At 36.6% G+C, this 20,037-nt stretch overlaps 2 protein-coding genes across 11 annotated transcripts in view; one reads left to right on the top strand and one right to left on the bottom strand.

The window, feature by feature from the left end:
- The window catches only part of pigl (phosphatidylinositol glycan anchor biosynthesis, class L), a 31,683-nt gene extending 14,167 nt beyond the window's left edge, over window positions 1-17,516 (bottom strand). The window contains exons 1-2 of one of the 2 annotated variants that reach the window (XM_051109937.1): window positions 17,413-17,516; window positions 15,252-15,351 (exon numbers count right to left, since the gene is read on the bottom strand). In XM_051109937.1, coding sequence (XP_050965894.1) covers window positions 15,252-15,351; window positions 17,413-17,422 — 110 coding nt within the window. In that variant the 5' untranslated portion in view covers window positions 17,423-17,516. Of the gene's footprint in view, window positions 1-15,251; window positions 15,352-15,601; window positions 16,339-17,412 lie in introns of those variants that run through there. The other variant, XM_051109935.1, reaches the window with a different exon arrangement.
- The window catches only part of ncor1 (nuclear receptor corepressor 1), a 92,536-nt gene continuing 88,856 nt past the window's right edge, over window positions 16,358-20,037 (top strand). For 5 of the 9 annotated variants that reach the window (XM_051109869.1, XM_051109874.1, XM_051109873.1 and 2 more), the window contains exon 1: window positions 16,359-16,656. The gene's annotated coding sequence lies outside the window, so the exon portion shown is untranslated. Of the gene's footprint in view, window positions 16,657-20,037 lie in introns of all 9 variants that reach the window. The other 4 variants (XM_051109877.1, XM_051109871.1, XM_051109870.1 and 1 more) reach the window with 2 other exon arrangements.

Here is a 20,037-nt window from a genome sequence, read left to right on the forward strand (position 1 = left end):
TGGGTGAACTAACCCTTTAAATACGCCCCATCATTTGAAGTATCATCCATGTCTGTTGCACAAATGGTGCAGGGCAAACTACAGTTTAATACTAATACTAAGGGTTAAAGGTTTGCTCACCATAAGTATGAACAATGGTAATAGTGACTCTTGGCTTAACAAGCACAACTAATAAGTAGCATTATATACAATACTAAAGACAAATGTTGGTAGAGGTTGTGTATATACTGCGCTGTCCATGTTCTATGTGTAAGTCTGATTTGTACTGTGCAAAAAGTATTTACGTGCCAACACACACACAGCTGCAACAAAACAGTAAGGTCCTGGAAGGGCAGGTTTTGGCCCGAGGGCTACAGTGGTGAGCGAGAGTCTCTCTATCTGATTTACTGCCACAGTCTCACTACCGCTCAGCTGGAATGCATCCCACAGTCCTCTCTGAAGTCTGGGATCAAAGGTCACCCGGGCTTTTCCCTCTCATTCATCTGTAACTACAGCTCAGGGAAAACAAGGGCCATGCATCAATCTCTCTCTCTTTCTTTTTTTCTCTTTCTCACACACACAACTTTCACTTGAACACCCCACATAGCTGCTGTGTAATGTATTGGGGTCAGAAGAAGCGCCACCCACTGTGGACAATCAGTTAAGTGCATGCTGTTTTGTTCTCTAGCTATTTTTTACTCCTAGACACCTTTATCAAACATCAAATATTAGAAGAGCAGAAAGAAAGATAAAGGGACAGTTGAGTAAGCAGAGTGCAGGGTCAGGAGTGAGAGGAAAGTAAGAGAAGAAGCTAAAAAAGTTAAACATGGATTCTGACTAGCAAGAGGGCAAACAAAGCCGCTGGAGGACTCTGTATCTACACTGATTCAGTGGTCAGATATTGGATATGGCAGGGCACGGTGGACTGTGATTGGCTGAGAGGGTTGGGCTGGCATCGCATACCATTTGGCACCGAATGTGTTAAAGACAGCCGGCGGCAAAATCCCAGCTCAAGGTCACGGGGTAAGACGAGAAGAGGGGGAGTGAAAGTCAGAGTGAGGCAGAGACAGATAAAAAGATAGAGAGAAACAGAGTGAGTTGAATTGAGGCCACCTCCCTCTCTCCTCTCCTCTACTCACAATGGGGCTTGACAGTTGTTTCTGTTCTTTTGTGATGGATCTGCACACAAATCAAATGCTGGTCAGGGTCACGGGGTCGGCTCTGGAGGACACCATATCAGAGGCGGGGTGGGTGCGAGGTAATATGCTGGCTATAAAAAAGGGGCTGACTAGGAAATTACGGGTGCAGTAGCAGTTAGGATATAACAGATGAGAGTAGACACTAAGAAAAAAGATTGCCAAGACATCTTTCTATGTGCTCATCTTACACAACTGATAGAAAATGTTGATTTGATCTAAATATTGTCATGAATTCATGTCTTATGGTGCATTTTGCGACAGCTGAAGCTGAATTATAATTATTAACTTGCAGGTCAGCGCTGTTTTCATATTGCTCAAACATTAGGGTTTGTTCTTATAGTCTTAAACATCTCAGCATTACATTTCTGGCAATTTATTCACCCCAAACCTCACAAATGTGCAGACTTTCAATTTTTAGTTTTGTGGACACAGTAAGCTTTCATTTTGGTTTATATTTTATTCTTTATACTAGATAGATATAAATAATTTTAAAGTTTAGTGTAAACCCATATGCAGTCCAAACCCATACAACGTTCTGTTTTCTGAAATGCAAAAGGTGAATTTTAGGAAGAATATCTTTTTGTGAATGAGAACTGGTTATGTCAACCACCAAAATTACAGAAGAGCAAAATATCATAAACTTTGCTATCGTATCACTTTCCAAATCATTTAAAGTCACAATTGATTTGTGTGAATAGACCAGTCTTTACTAACTGGTCATTGTCTCCTCAGCAGACACTCTGAATGGACTGCAAAAACTATTTTTACAACAAAAAATGATCACATCATCCCCAATGATGCAGAACTGCTTTGGCTCTCACTGTTTGGTCTGATTTTTAAACAATTTGCAAATATGACCTAAAAAGACTCATGCACATACAGTGGGTAAAATAAGTATTGAACACATTACCATTTTTCTCGGTAAATATATTTCTAAAGGTGCTGTTGACATGAAATTTTCACCAGATGTCAATAACAACCCGAGCAATCCATACATACAAATAAAACAAAACAATAATTTCAGAAATTAAGAAAATTGAATGACACGGGGGGAAAGTATTGAACTACTGAAATTTATTTCATATTCTGTACAAAAGCCTTTGTTCGTAATGACAGCTTCAAGACGCCTCCTGTATGGAGAAACTAGTCGCATACATTGCTCCGGTGTGATTTTGGCCAATTCTTCCACAGAGTCTTTAAATCTTGAAGGTTCTGAGGGCCTCTTCTATGAACTCCGATCTTTAGTTCTTATTTTCTATTGAATTCAGATCAAGTGAATGGCTGCTTTCTAATTAGTGATAGATTTCATCTGGTGTTTTGGCTTTCCATGCCTTTTTGCACATCCCTTTCTTCATGTGTTCAATACTTTTTCCCCGTGTCATTCCATTTTATTACACATAACTTAATTTATGAACTTATTTGTTTTGTTTTCTTTGTATGTACGGATTACTTGGGTTGTTACAACATCTGGTGAAAATTTGCAACTTTGGAAATATATTTACTGAGAAAAATGGTGACGTGTTCAATACTTATTTTACCCGCTGTAAGTCGTATGAGTAGTTTTTATGTTACTGTTAGGTAGGGCCCTATTAAAAAATTCATCCTGTTTCAATATTTTTTAATTCCATTTGTTTTCCATTTTAATTTTTCTAGACTCTAGACAGCTTTTAATGGTTAAATTAAAAAAATAATCAAAAATTCTGTTTAATTAACTGAAAGCAAGAAACGTACACAATTTAACAGCAATTTATTTTTTTTAAAGATTTATTTTTGGCATTTTTATGCCTTTATTTAGATAGAACAGTGTAGATGGACAGGAAGCTAAGTGGGAGAGAGAGAAGGGGGTGGGATCAGGAAAGGTCCACAAGCCAGGATTCGAACTTGGAATGCCCACAGCGCAACGCCGCTACATGTCGCCGTGCTAACCACGAGGCTATTGGTGCCGTCAACAGCAATTTATTACAATTATTTATTAATTATTATGTTTTTTTTTTAAATGCCTTTTTTATTTGGATATGACAGTAGAGTGATGACAGGAAAGCACTGGGTGGAGAGAGGGGAGCAGGATTGGCAAAGGACTTCGAGACAGGAATCGAACTTGGGTCGACGTGAGCGCAGTTGCACTGTATGTCAACACTATTGGCAAGGCTATTGGCACCGACAATTTATTAAAATGTTAACAAAAACTAAATTTTAAAAGCTCTATGAAATGTTTTATTTTTACCAACTGCTGTATTTTCCATTAATTTTCTGGATTCCATTTTAATGGTTTCATTACATTTCAATAATCAAAAGCATCTCTAATAACTGATTTTCTAAAAAAATCTATTTACTATTATTTTATTTATTATTATCTTGAGCTGCACGATTCTGAAAATAATGTGTGATAAAAAAATATTAATTGCTGCAGTCTATTTAAAAGTGTTTAATTTGAATGAATTATTAAACATTTTAATATATAACAGATGTAAAATATATTTTATACACCAATTTTTTATATTAAAATTATGAAAAAGTGGTTTGAATGAATGATTCAATGACTCATTTATAAATACTTCACTTGTTTTATTACTGATAGATCAGCATTTTTAAATTGAACTCTTGAATGAATGATTCAATGACAAATACATTTTTTAACAGTCCCTTGTTGCCAGCTAGTAGCGAAAAATTGCAATCGACACAAACATTTTATGAAGCGCCAATTACATTTAAAATATGACTTTTTCCTATTTTGATTGGCACCATAGACATCAATGTTTATATCCGAACTAAGAACTTTAATCTCACTATTTCTACGATAATATGAATGACTATAAGACAGAAATAACACTGGGTAGTTGAAATAACTGTGAAGCTGTTTCTTACCTAAGCATGGTAACTGTCTGCTCTCTGTGTCAACGATTTTTTCAATGGTTTATAGACCCCCCCATTCACACAGAAACACGCAGAACATGCAGGATTCATATTTAAATAGCGCTTTTGGCGCTTAATATTTACAGACACTAGTCCATATCGTGTTTTGATTTAACTGTACTGACCTACTATTGATTTATTCATCCATAATATGATCATCCAAATTCCGTGACATTCTGCTTTATACAGTAAATTAAATTTTTATGACTGGATTCTGCAATTCTGTCTGTGTTTTACGGCCCTAGTTATGGTGTTTCTTCGGCATTTTTTTTTACTTGACAACCTGGCCCCCTTTCACTTTTTTTATTATGGAATAACCAGGATACTTTTCAAAACTTGACATTCAACATCCAAAGGAAAAAAACAGTCATACGGCTTTCATACAGCAAGAGGACTAGTAAATGTGACAGAGTTGAGGGTGAACTGTTGCTTTAACAATTTTAGAAGCAAAACATTCAAAACATTCTTTCCAAAGTCATCAACAATTCTGAGTGTCTAGGCACATGTTATTGCACTGTCTTTTCAAGGGAAGAAATTTAAAATAGTAATTTCTGCATCCTTACTGTCACCAAACAGAATTGTAACAGTAATTACATTTAAAACACTCTCCTCATCTGCCATTGTTTTTGCAAACAGATCACACCATTACTTGAGCCAATGTTGTTATATTCAACCCAGTTGGGACATTTTTTGCTACAAGTGAAACAGAAATCACACACTTAGACCTTTAACCTTCCAGAACCAAGAATAAGACAACATGTCACAGAAAGAGAGAATAAAATAAAAAAGAAGGACAGAAAGACGCATGCTTTCTCTGACCTTTTTCAGGCAGAGTGTTAGCCTTGCTATAGCAACAGTGTCAAATGCCCCATAGTAACCTCTGGTTTCCCTCCCTCCCTTCTCTCTCTTGCTCACTCACTCACTCACCGCATGTGGATGTGTAATTGCTTGCAGGCATCTGAATGCAGCAGATGAACTTTAGCCTACTGAGGAGGCGGTGTGTGTGTGTGTGTGTGTGAGCAGAGAGGGTGGGGGGGGAGTGGGACTGGCAGCGTTTGTTTTGTCTGGTCACATGGGGCCCTGGCCGCCTTTCCGTTACAAGGCCCCGGTGCATGCTGGGAAAAACTGACTGCTGAACGACAGTTAACCCTTCCAGCACAAACAAGGAATGAGCTCAGGTTCGCAGCTGTATTTGCAGAGATTTGTGGAGTTTAATACGCACTTTTATCAGTCAGTAGCTCTGTAGTGCAGAAAGCTGGAAGGCTCAAGCTACATTCTTCATTCATTTAGACGTCCAGAAGCAGCCAAACAGCCTATTTCAGCCAAATTTAGAACACCTACTAAAATTAAATTACACTCTCAAATACTTGGCACAAAACAGCCCTGCGGCTTCCAAGATATAATACAGAGAACACTGCTTTATGATGAAACGAAGAAGGGAGAGAAAAATTAAGAAAAATGGTAGCGAACACATCAGCTGAACGTTTCTGCCTTGGAAGAAACATAGAAACCCCAAATGTTCCCAGAGAAGGATATGTTTTTTTTTTTCATGACAAGCTCTTGGCAGGGAGTGCATTTGCAGTGTTGTCTGGTAATTGTGTTAACAGAGCTCATCTCTCTGAGGGTCTTGACCTGCTATCAGCCCCAACACCCACTCGACCCAACTTTTTGTCCTCTTCCTGCAGCCTATAAATCATACAAGGTTTAGCATCCTTGCCAAATCAATTACTAATTAAATACAAATATGCATTTTCATATTATTCAAATATAATACTGTATTATATAAGTTAGTTATTAAAAAAATAACGCAATTAAAATATTTTAATGCAGTTAACACACTGGCCCCGCCTCCAGACCTGTACATCATCTTATATTTCATATAGTTGACTGTTGACAAATATGATGCAGGGCAACAACTCCATAAATGCGGTTATGCCCTAAAATTCAAGATATTGGTGCAAAACATACCCCTGTTTGTGTTTTGTATCATATTTACATATATCAATTATCACACAATATCACACGGGCAGCAAGAGCAATATGGAGTGCTGATTTTGTCCTGATCTATCACAAGCTTAAATGTGATTTTATACAACAGTTCAGTAAATAAGAAGTTGATATTGTGTTATATTTTAAACACAATAATTGTGTTTTTGCACAATTTTGCAGAGAACATATTACCTTTGAAACCATAGCAGAACTGTTGCGCGATTCCGAGCATCACAGCGGTGTTCCGTTTCTGAATGAATGCATGTTTTAAACAAATCGTTTGAACAAATGATTCAAAAGCCCATTGATAAAGAGAGCCATTTACTTCATTCCTAAATGAATCAGACATTTGAATGAATCGAATGCATGAATGAAAATTATGCCATCATTTACTCATCCATATGTCAAAACAAAGCTGTTTTGGTTAACAATGAGTTTCATCATAGGAACAAAAAATATTGAGATGTTTCTCAAATGATCTTTGAATGGAACATCAAAGATCATTTGAGAAACATCTCAATATTTTCTCAATAGTTTATGTCGCAGCCTAAATGTTTATGTGTAATAAATTCTCTTTTGAATCAAACAAAATATTTATTTCTATAGCTACAGTTTGTAATGTCTTCTTGATACTTTGTCATTTAACACAAAAATAGTTTTAAATAATCTTTTGTAGTCAAATTTATTTTGTGATTAATTAGATTAATTAATTGAAACATCATGTAATTATCTGATTAAAAATTTGAATCGACTGACAGCCCTAATATATATATATATATATGTTGGTTGTTTTATAGCCATTTTATGGAAGTCCATTTTTGCAACATAAAAAAATCATGCTTTGGTAAACAATAAATACGACAATAAAGTCATAATTAAGACATTACAAGGATAGTTCAGCTCCTGCATAGTGAGTAATGTAATTACCATATTCAAGGGCCAGAAAGGTAGTAAGGATATAATTAAAAACATCATTAAAATTGTCCATGTGACATCAGTGGTTCAACTATAATATTAATGAGCTACGAGTATACTTTTTGTGCACAAGGAAAACGAAAATAATGACTTTATTCAACAATTTCAGTCAAAATCAGTCAACGTGTTCATGAGAGTACTCCATTTTTGTTTTTGTGAACAAAAAGTATTCTCATAGCTTCATAACATTACGGTTAAACCACTGATGTCACATGGACTATTTTAGCGATGTCCTTACTCTCTATGCATGGACAGAAAGCTCTCGGATTTCATTAAAATTTTCTTAGTTTGTGTTCCAAATATGAATGAAGGTCTTACGGGTTTGGAATGACATGAAGGTGAGTAATTAGTGACAGAATTTTCATTTTTAGGTGAACAATTGTTTTAATAATCAAAACACAATTATGAGATAAAAAGTAAAAGAATGTTGAAATTAAAAATCTGAAATGATCAAATAAAAAGTAATTGAAAAGTCAATTATAAGCTGAACTCATAATTATGAGACAAACATCAAAATTATAAGTTAAAAAGTCAATATTACATAAAGAACACTTAAAGAAAAACTTCTTGTCAGCGCTGCCCCAACAACAATTAAATAGTTTGTGACTAAAAGGCTACAAGACATTTCTTAGTAGCAAAGTGGTCACTTTTTTGAATCAGTTAAACTTATAACTTTATTTAATGGAAATAGACTTCTATGCTATATTATGTTAGCAGTAGTAACTTTCTTCAGTAGTAAGTTTGTTTAAATTCACATTTAATTATTGAATTATTCAATTTGATTTTAAATCAAATGAGATAAAATATGTGCAGCTGGAAACAGTCCAACCTTAAGACAGGTTCTGTGAAAATGCAAGCACTTTTTCTTGAGAAACCGTACTTATATCTGGCCAGTTCAAGGAAAACATGCAGGATAATATTACAAAAACTAACCGAACACCCACGGAAAGCTCTCAACACATGATAGAGACAGAGAGAGAGAAGAACTGTTAGAGGAAGTAAAAGGAGGACAGGCACTCAACCTGATGTCACCCTATCAGGCAGGTGGACTGTGTGGTCTGTGCTCAGACAAACGGAGAGTACATCTGTCTGCCTCAATGAATAATACAGAAAAAGAGAGAGAAAAAGAATGTGGGGGTCAACTAAGTACAAGTTCAGTGGAGCGTGTTCAAATGTGCTCTTATCACAAAAGCACTCCCATGATGCATTGCCTCGGTCAGAGTGTAGGCGGTCAATGCAGCTGTGCACTGAGAGAGCAAAGCAGCTCTAAAAAGAGGGTCACACGACCCATTCAGAGCCCACAAGGACACACTCTGAGTTAAGATACAACCGAACTTTACAATCAGAGTGTAAAATGAAATGGATATCACACACACTCACATGTGCTGTGCAGTGCATGTTGTAACAATTCAGTGAATGAGAAACAGAAGTTCAAAATGCCAGCAAACAAGTCTATGCAGATAATATAATTAGAGATGATAACCACACGTTCATGAGGTCTACATAGTCTCACAGTTCAGACCTTTAAGAACTGGCATGAAGTCTGATTCACTCTAACTCACAGCTAATTCTGGCTAAAAAAACCACCAGCTTAAACAGGAAGACGCTGTCTGATCAACATGTACAGTTTTAGGACAGTGATGCACCGATTACAATTCTAGATAATATTGATAAGCTGATACTAAAAATCAACTGTTTGTTTGTTTTTTGTCTAAAAAAAACAAACACTAAAAGTAAAATCAACAGATTAGTGTCAAATCAATGATATGATGCTTAAGTGAATTTAGGCATCACAACATTATAACACACAAAATGAAATACATTTGAGGTCAAAAGTTTAAAAACACCTTGAAGAATCTGCAAATACAATACAAAATGCATATTATTTTCATTTAGTACTAATCTGAATAACATATTTCACATAAAAGACATTTACATATAGACCACAAGAGATTTACATACACTTGATTCTTAATACTGTGTTGTTACCTGTATGATCCACAGCTGTTTTTTTTTTGTTTTTTTTACTGATAGTTGTTCAAGAGTCCCTTGTTTGTCCTGAACACTTAAACTGCCTAATACAGTTATTGTTGGAAGAAATTTCAAATACACAAAAATTCTGAAAAACCAACTTGTGGGACCTGAAGGATTTTTCTGAAGAACAGCAGGCAGTTTAACTGTTCAGGACAAACAAGGGACTCATAAACAACTATCACTAAACAAACAAACAAAAAAACAGCTGTGGATCATTCAGGTAACAACACAGTATAAAGAATCAAGCGTATGTAAACTTTTGAACAGGGTCATTTTTATAAATTCAACTATTATTTTCTCTTGTGGACTATATGTAAATGTCTTTTATGTGAAATATCTTATTCAGGTCAGTACTAAATAAGTGTATGTAAACTTTTGACAACTATGTATAATTAGTCATTCTGAAATGAAAGCAAGTAATTAATATTATAATAATATTAAATATGCAGATAAAAACCTAATATTGACCAAAACTATATTAAAAACGCACTTTTGTTTGGTGTGTAATTTACAACAAAGCCAAATTTTTATCATCCATTATTCCAGTCTTAAGTATCATGATCTTTCAGAAATTAATCTAATATGATGATTTGGTGCTCAAGAAACATTCATTCATAACGTTTATTAAATGCTGTAGAAATGTTTGATGAATAGAAAGTCCGAAAGAAGAGTAATTCTTTTAATTGGAAGTCTTTTGCAACAATAAAAAAGTCTGGAAACAGATTTGGCCGAGAATTATTGTGCATCTCTGTAGGTTTGATCCAAACAGGACTCAATGTTTTTTTTTTTAAACTTGGCAACTTTGTAAATCCATTAACTAGACCAAGCACCTTGCAAAAACAACTTTGTTTCCTGGTGAACTGATAAACAGCAGACTTCAACCAGTTTTTTCCAGTTCTGCACGCAATGTACGTGAGTGAGCAGTCTGTGGCCATGCGGTCTAAGACCGAGACTAAAGTCCACAAGACTTTGTCACTCTAACTATGTGCACTTATGTAACCCTTGTCTAGTCAGTTGAGTGTTTGTGTGTGTGTGTGTGTTTTCAGAACTCTCTGTACGACAGCGGTCAGCGCTGCTGACAGCAGGGAATGAATAGGATCACTGCATGCACACCAATCCTGATCACCACACAGCGACCTTTCCTGAACCAGCTCAGAGCCCAGATGACCCTGCATGGACTCAGACACACACACAGGCTTAAACGTGCACATAAAAGCTAGAGATTACCACAGTCTGCTGAGGTCATGCTATGCAAACACAAGACCCAGAAGCTCATCTTTGAGATCTACACATTATCAGTTCACGTCAGGTAACTATGCTCTGGATTGTATCTCCAGCCAATTCTGTAACATACTGTAGATAAAATTGAAAAACAGATCAGGATGACTTTGGAGTAATTGAGCATGAACCTATGCTGTGCCAAAACTCACTTACTGTCATTCACGATCTGGGTTTTTGCCAAATGCGAGGTGAGATTGAACCCTTGCATGTTTGTGTACGTGCTTGTGAATGACTAGAGGAAAGGACCATAAAGATTACAGTGTCAGCTCCTGGGTATAGACTGAGATATGGTGGGAAAGGTGAGTGAGGGAAAGATAGAGTGAGTCAGAAAGGATCAAAGTTTATTCTGTGTGTACATTAGGTTAAAAAAAAAAGCTAGGGCAAGCAATAGAGAAAGAGATACAGGCGGACTGGGCGCCATGCCAGCTGATTATGAAAGTTCCAGGTGGGTGTCTGAGTTTACATGATACTTATGACCTAGTCAACACACACACACACAAACACTCCCAGGCTTCTCAGAACACACCCTGATTCCACGTACTGCCACTAGAGCAGTCTAAAACAAGACGACTGGTCATTGACCCCACACTTACACAATGGGTTTGTACACACACTCAGGGTTTATTTGTAACATCATATGTTAGAACTGAACGACCCAAATAAAGGTAAATTTGACAACTTTGTCCAAAGCAGTAAAAACAAGGGCGTATCTCAATGTCCGATCGTACAAGAAACCAGGAAATATTGTCTCATTAAATTTGGGAACGCTTAGATGTCAGTCCAAGTAAAAGTATAATCTCTGAAGCAATCAGTCACACACATACTCAGGGGGGGAGCTAGCTTTACTTTTTCCATCCTTCCAAGAAACTATCAAACTGTAAATGTGGAGAAGTTTCAGCCAGGCGATGGTGTTTTGGACCTCTGGGGCTCTGCAGCGTTTAAGCACGATAACACCAACGCCAAGAAGGTAGCTTAGAGCGCGCTTTACTAAACGAACGGATTCATGCGGGGAAGAGCTGCAGGCAGGGTGGGTCACAGCACTTGGAAAACAGCCTGGAAAACATATTACCATGACTATGCAAATTCTTTTGGGAGAACTTGAATTTGTGACACATGCATCATATTTTTGCTTGCTGTTCTGTGGGTGGACAGGAAAACTCTGACTTATGTCATTTAACAAAATCCCAAGCAAAAAGCAAAATTTCTGAAAAATCTAAAATAATAATAATAAAAAAAAAAACTAATGTGCACACACTGAAAAAAATGCATGAAGCAAGGTTCATTTATTTCATTTATCACAACTAATTATATGACATTATAATACAGTATATTATATATATTTTTTAACTATAGTAAACATAATCACATATTATCTTAAGACATAATGTGTTAGTAGTGAGTTCCAGAAACCAATAGAGATTGTGTATTCAGTCCATTGCATTAAGCTGATTATTCTTTACCCACTTAACTCACTTTTTTTTTTAACCGCCGCATTTTTTTCTCCCACATTTTAAGCATAAACCCCACTAAACTTTTCAAGTAAACCATCTAAACATTTAAGATTTTTTTAGTCCAGCTGCAAGCTAAAATCCAAATCCATGTTGCTATCTGAAGGATTATTTCCTCACTACATTTTTCCAAATGTGGATTTAGGGTCTTTGGGAATAAAAAGGATTTCGTTCACTCAGCACAAAAAAATGAAATGACTGAAAATGCTTCAAAATTCAATTCCAATCTGTGCTTCTTCTGAAAGCTATAGAAGTAGCTCTAGAAGTATGTTCTGAAGAGACAACATTTATTAATCATGTCTAAAATGATCTCCCACACACAAAGCTGGTTTGCATGAATGCAAAGACAGCACATTGCCTGGCAGAACTTCAGGTCTCATAAAAACATCCAATGATGGCTAATGCCAGTTACCGAAAACACAGACATATAAACGTGCGGTGGTGGTGCAGTAGTTAAAGGTCATCACCAGGCCCTTATGTAACCTGTATGTAAAGAACTCAGCAGAACTACAGTACAATGTCTGTCATTTGTTTCATACATTGTGTGTTTACTAAATATTGACTGAAAAATGTACTCAGCTCTGTTTAACATATTTTTGTTTGCAGATTTTTCTCTAAAATCACCACAGAAAAGTTTGCAGTTTTCATCTGAGCTAATTAACATTGTGGCTTTCAGCAATGCATTTAACTTTAGGTTGTCTTTGGAATAAGTAAACTGGCATTTAGCATTTACGCAAATTCAAAAGTTTGGGGTTGTTAAGAATTTTTTATGTTTTTGAAAGATGTCTCTTATGCTCAAAAAGCTGTGTTTATTTGATCAAAAACCCAGTAAAACAGTAATATTGTGAGATATAATGACAACTTAAAACAACTGTTTTCTATTTTATGTATTTAGCATTATTACTATATTCAATGCTGAAAACATTTAGGCTCCTTAATATTTTCTGTGGAAACTAGGATACATTTTTTCCAGTATTTTTTTTTAAATGAAGTTCAAAAGAATAGCATTTATTTGAAGTACAAATTAAATTAAGAAACATTATGAATCCTACTGACCTCAAACTTAACCCTGGACCACAAAACCAGCCTTAAGTAGCACAGGTATATTTGTAGCAATTGCCAAAAATACATTTTATGAGTCAAAATAATTGAGTTTTCTTTTATGCCAAAAATCATTAGAATATTAAGTAAAGATATTTTGTAAATTTCCTACCATAAATATATCAAAACTTAATTTTTGATTAGTAATAAGCATTGCTACGAACTTCATTTGGACAACATTAAAGGTGATTTTCTCAATATTTAGATTTTTTTGCACCCTCAGATTCCAGATTTCCATATGTCACCCACATATTGTCCTATTCTAACAAACCATACATCAATAGAAAGCTTATTTATTCAGTTTTAGATAATGTATAAATCATTACCTACATATTAACTACATATTACTGATACATGTTTCTTTAAGACTACTGTTGGTGATCTGTAGCTCAGCCAGTCTCACAGCTAAGCAATGATGGAATATGTGGGTAGTGAAAAACCTTTCTGGGTGGCCTGTATTTTAGAAATCTGGAATATAGTTGACAGTTATTAGAGTAAATAAGAAAAACAGCTGAGAGATTCAGAAAAAAACACTGAAAATTCAACTGTGACTAAGATAACACCACACAGAAGCTCACATAATCAAAGTGATATTGTGGAATCACATGGACCATTTTAGACAATCCTGCCCCATGGACTCTTTTATCAGGCCATGTCAGCACAGAGTTCTCAGGGGGGTGGAGGACTGCCCTCTTTAGCCTCCAAGCCTGGTCATTTATGTCCTCTGGTGACAGAGCGAGCACCCATACATCAGCTTGAGCTGTCTGTGCCTCTGTTGTGACAAGAATGGAGGTGTTTCATTTGTAGCCCGACCACTGTTTGCTCACAGGGCAGCCAGGGGAGAAGAGGAGGGGCCAGACCCAGCGTGGTACACCCTTAATGGGTGTCCTCGCTGCGGCTAAAGCCTCTGGGGGATGGCCGCACTGGACCTAAATATTTATTTTCAGAGGACTAATGAAACACCCCCACCACGAGTAGGGCTTATTGTCAGTGTTGGGCACTGATGGATTGACATAATCTTTATTATCTTAATGGAGTTATGCTTAAGATCGGGCTCGGCAGGCCTGTGCATCTTACTCATCAAGTGACGTCTTTATCATGTTCATTAGTTAGAAGCAACAGCATTGTGGGATAAAACCTGTTAATCTGTCACATAATTGCTTTGCATTCTCATACTTATATGTGACCCTCGACCACAAAACCAGTCATATGTAGCATGGGTATATTTGTAGCAATAGCCATCAATACATTGTATGGGTCAAAATGATAGATTTTTCTTTTATGGCAAAAATCATTGGGATATAAAGTAAAGATCATGTTCCATGAAGATATTTTGTACATTTCCTACTGTAAATATATCAAAACCTAATTTTTGATTAGTAATATGCATTGCTAAAAACTTCATTTGGACAACTTTAAAGGCGATTTTCTGCACCCTCAGATTCCAGACATTCAAATAGTCGTATCTCGGACAAATATTGTCCTGCCCTAACAAAGTATACATCAAAGCTTATTTATTTGGCTTTGAACAAATTGACCCTTATGACTGGTTTTGTGGTCCAGGGTTACATATATATTTGTACACACAAGTTGCAGCTTAATATTTTTGTGGAAACTGTGATCCATTTCTTTTTGGGGAATCATTGATGAATAAAGAAAAAGCATTCATTTGAAATATAAATCTTTCGTCTTTTTTGATAAATGTAATGCATCCTTTCAGAATGAGAGTATTTCTTTCTTTCTTTCTTTAAAAAAAAAACAGTTTTTAACATTGATAATAATAATAAATGTTTTTTGATCACCACATCAGCATATTAGAATGATTTCTGAAAGATCATGTGACACTGAAGACAGTTGTAATGACTGTTGATTATTCAGGAATAAATTACATTAAAATATAAAACTTTTTTAATTATAATAATATTAACAACATCACTGTTTTACTGTATTTCTGATCAGACAAATGCAGCCAGTAAACATACGAGAATTAATGAAACTATTAATGATCTGGATTTCAATTAAAAAACATTTTTTTCATGTTTGCTGAGAACGTTTTTTTCAAAAACTCACTTTTCACTCACATTTCTTTCATATTAAGTTCTTTCTTCTGTGGTACATAAAAGATTAGCTTAGGTAGAATATTAGTGACAGCTTCAGCTGCCATTTATAGTGAATAGTGACTTTTGGTGAACAGGTTTGGTTATAGCATGAGTGCGAGTAAATGATGACAGGCTTTGGGGTGAAAACTGTGTGTCCTGTGTGCTGCCCTTACTTGTCATCTATGATGGTGACATGGTCGGATGGGATTCCTAGAACTGCACAGCTGTCAAGCAGTTCCTTTTTGCGCTGGAGTCCTTGATTGTTGTAATTGCCTGAGCATTGCAGAAACATTTTAAGTGTCTGTTTTACATTACACAAGCATCCCAAATACTTCAGCAGAAGTTCACATTTCTTTTATTTAATCAGTCCAGCACACAAATTGCATTATTAAAAATGTATTTGCAAGATTAAAGTAAACTTTTCTCTTTTTTTATAAATAGCCTAATTTAGAGTTTTCACTACAACTAGAAAAAAAAAAACTCAGGTTACGATTATGATTCATTTACGGACTAGTAAACCTACCTGTCGACAAACATAACAAATAAACAGCTGCTTGTGATTCAACAAGTTTTAAGACCGTGGGTGCAAAGAACATGCATTCATCATCTGGATGTGCAGTGACTAACAGAACTCGAGTCTCCTTGGCGGTCAGGCGCGGCTTGTCATCCTCCGAGTTCCGTAAGTGCGCGCTGGACCTCTTTTGTGTTGGACAAAAATTTGAGTTTCCAACGGTGCATAAAGGAGTGGATATTTTATTCAGCAAGCGTGGCCATAACTGACTATATCTGCAATACACAAACTTAATAGAAATAGCGTAAGCCACAAAGACAAATATGATGGTAACGAAAACAAACATCTCGACCGCGCCATGAAAGAGTCCGTGTGGAACATCGTTCCCTGACCAATGGTTCCTATGGAGCTGCAGAGCGAGTTGTTTACACATAAAAGACCGTGTTGTTGTAGGAGACTTTAATATTTTGTCTATTTCCAACTTATATACCGCGTATAATTTTGACGTGCCAAAAAGACACAATTGCATGACAGAATTGATTAAATTATCTTTAACAAATATCTTAGCCAAAAAAAATTTAAAAGCGGAAGCATGTGTAAAACAATTATTAATACGGGAATCGGTTCTTTACTAACTGGTGATTTTTAATAAAACATCTCTTTAATGTAATTCTGGTATACAGTAATATACGGAGATTGAGGTTTGGGTGGGGTGAAGGCCGCCTGTGGGGAGAGTTTGAACGTCACACCGTTTCATCCTGTTTGCTTGAGAAAAACTCTTTCACTTCGTCTCCTCAGGTGCACCAGAGCTGCACAAAATGCAAGTCACCGGGCATCCAGCAAGAAGAAATTGGTACACTTGTGACGCATATTAATTTCAGGCGCAGAATCCTACAGAAAGCGACTTGAATTTATATCCACGACTCAGTGAGGACAAATAACTAGCCTGTGTTTGAAGTGTGTGTGAGTGCTTGCGCAGTCTCACTGCCGACGAACTACATTACCGCACGTTTGAACAGCACAGACTCACCTTCCAGCGCTTATCGGAGTGTCTCTAAGGACATGAGGTGAGTGTATTATTTAATGTGATTTTTTTTGGCCGCTTTGTGGGGAATTACACGCAGGCTAGTGAGCGCTGAGCGCTTATGTACAAGATGGCGACGCGGATTTGAATGCAAAGGTGAAACATTCAGCTAACGGCGGTTTCCCTCAGACTCTCTCCCCTCTCTTTCTGCACTATACATTAATTTAGATGCTCTCTTTTGTGGTTGATTTACATTTCCGTGTAGCCGAGACGTTTAGGTTACGTGTGTGGTTTCCGGTTAAATAGTTTTCCTCGTATGAACTAACGTTAACAGTAGCTAGCTTGCTAACGCCATTAGTGTGAGTTTACTCCAGAAAATCATCAGTATTAAAGTCTGCTCTGTCACATACACACATGTGGTATCCTTTTCTTGCTTGTAAAAACGCCAAATAGTCTTGAAGTGCTGGATGTGAAACCTGCTGCATGTATATGTCAGCCTTGCTGCCTGGAAATTACATGAAGTTTGGACTTGTGCACCTAAATGTTTCACAACTGATGACTGTTCTTTGCAGCATAGTCTGTTAAGGAGAAATGTAATTATCAACCTTAAAGATTACACATGGCATGCTTGGAAAAAAGTATCTGTTAGACAAAATGTTTAATACGTTATATAAATATTCATACAGTGCCCTTGTTACCCTTTCAGTTTAGCACCCCTATACACACTTAATACTTGAGCTAAATTAGCTTGCTCTCACACTGGGTTCATAATAGGACACACATATTAAAGGGAAAGTACCTTCCAGCATTTTAGTTCCAACCACCAACCCCTCATGACTGGTTAGTCGAGTGTGAAAGGTGCTCTGATGAGATTGAAGGTAACAAGTTTTAGTCACTTTTCAACTTTTGTTGTTGGTTAGTGTCAACGTCTGCTGTGTGTAAATGTCGATAAGCACGCAGAAACCCCCTGAACACATGTTCAACATTTTCCAGACCTGTTAATTAGGGTAGACTGGCGTTAAAGCAGAAGTTCACAGTGTGCATGTTAATAACCGCATAGGATAAAAAAAGAAGTTGTCATTCTCACTTACAGCTCAGACTTTGTACTGTTCTGTTCAAGGTGACAGACCCAGGTTGTTTTGCCTGTAGTGTTATAAAAGATCAGACGGTAGTTTTGAGCTCTAAATTCGAATTCAACTTCTCGCTCATCTGTTGATTATAAAACACCTCTCTCTATCTTGACCCTGCAGAAGAACCCAGCTTTGTTTGCGGCACCACTTGCAGCTTAATTAGGCCTGCCATCAGGAGAGATACAGTGTGCCTGTAAAGAGTGCCAGGCCTGTGTGTTTTTTTTTTTTTTTTTCCATTTCTCATTGCAGTTGGTTTTTATAAGCGTTGGCTAATGTGCTGGCTGAGGGACAGTGGAGTGGAACACAGGACGTGTAACTGTTGTGCTGCCGTGTCTGTGGCCAAGCGTGGCACGGTTATGCTAGTGAGTGAGCAAGCACTGGAAAATACTCAGAAGCAAGCTGCCACGTTGACTCTGAGTTTTGGAGGGGTTTCGTTCTTATTGTGACTTCTAAATATCCTCTCACTCAGCCCTCTTGATAAAACTGTTGTTGTTGTTGTTGTTGTTTTTTTAATAATTTGATGATCAGTTAACTGATTATCATGTTCAAATGACATTCAACGCTTGGTGGTTTGTTTTGTTGCAGAGCTGTAGCTGTGAAGGCTGTTGTGGCTTGTGTTGTTTGTAGAGATGTTCAAGGACTCCAAATCTGTATAAGACACATACCAAGACATGTGTTAAAGTCGACATAATATGGTAATTCACCCATCTGTTTTCTAGATGCATGTTAATGATCTTCTAGTGAATGATTTATTTCATTATTATTATTTTTTTTAATGTCAAATGGCTGGATTTTCCAGTAAACGAACAGACTTCTCTCTGGTGATGTATGCAGGAGTTCTCCAGTCATTTAGTCACCTTAAACCCTGCCTCTTTCTTACAGTTGACTGCATGCAGAGATTCATATCTCCCCCCCACTACACTTTCTTTTTTTTTTAATAATCTGTACACAATACTCAAGAAAAGATAAATGATATGTTAAAGGGTTAGTTCACCCAAAAAAATTAAAATCCTGTCATTAGTTTTTAACCCTCATGTTGTTTTAAACCTGTGAGACCTTCCAGAACACAAATTAAGAGATTTTTGATGAGAGCTTTCTGACCCTGCATAGACGGCAACATAACTACCAAGTTCAAGGCCCAGAAAGGTAGAAAGGACATCGATTAAAAAAAATCAACTGTAATCAACTGTTCAACTGTAATTTTATGAAGCAATAAGAATACTTTTTGTGTGCAAAGACAACAAAAATAATGACTATTTAACAATTTCTTCTCTTCAGTGTCAGCTGACACTGGAGCCAGCATGTGTCCGTCTCTATTGGTTCATCGTCTGTATATTCTGGTATAAATAAGGAAGGCTAGGCAAAAAATTTAAAGTCATCCTCTTTGTCGAAATCTTCAGACATGTTTATTAAGACTGTTTTATGAACTGCTTGTCTTCTGACATGGAAGAGAAGAAATAGCTGAATAAAGTCGTTATTTTGTTTTCTTTGCGCACAGAAAGTATTCTTCTAGCTTCATAACATTACAGTTGAACCACTGATGTCACATGGACTATTTTATCGATGTCTTACTACCTTTCTGAGCCTTGAACATGTCAGTTGCGTCGCTCTCTATGCAGGGTCAGAAAGCTTTCAGATTTCCTCAAAAATATCTCAATTTGTGTTCTGAAGATGAACAAAGGTCTTACAAGTTTGGATGGGAAGTAATGATGACAGAATTTTAATTTTTGGGTGAAGTATCCCTTTAACTGGAGAGGAGAATCAGTATGTTTTATTATTAACACTGAGACATTTTCAAAATATGTTTTATGTTCTGCAGAGGAAAGAGAGTCGTGTGATTTGATGTTATTTTTTATTTTTTGTTGAACTATCTCTTTAAGATTGGCCGGTAGAGAGACTCCCAATGGGAGAGGATGCCTTTTCATGCTAATCTAGGTTGATCTTCCTCTTCCCAAATGTAGTCTTGACTATCAGAACTGATCTCAGATCATTGTTAAATTTTATAAACATAAGCTTCCCTAGTGCAAATGAATGTGCATCTTTCAGTATAAATTTTTTTGAAAAGAGATTTGTCTTTGCTTGACAAATCTTGTCTAGAATGGAGGTTTGGTGATTCGTCTTTATAGTGGTGTTGATGGGGGCCAAATGAAATCAGCGTGGCAGATGTTTCTGACAAATCCTGGATTGTGCAGGATGTGGGAGTGTCTTGTTTTCTGTCTGCTCTCTTGTGCTGAATATTAAGCTTTTGCCGAGTGTTTTAGTGTCAGTTTTAATTTGTAAATGACATGTCAGTG

Source organism: Labeo rohita, chromosome 5, assembly GCF_022985175.1.
Source record: "Labeo rohita strain BAU-BD-2019 chromosome 5, IGBB_LRoh.1.0, whole genome shotgun sequence".
NCBI lineage: Eukaryota > Metazoa > Chordata > Actinopteri > Cypriniformes > Cyprinidae > Labeo > Labeo rohita.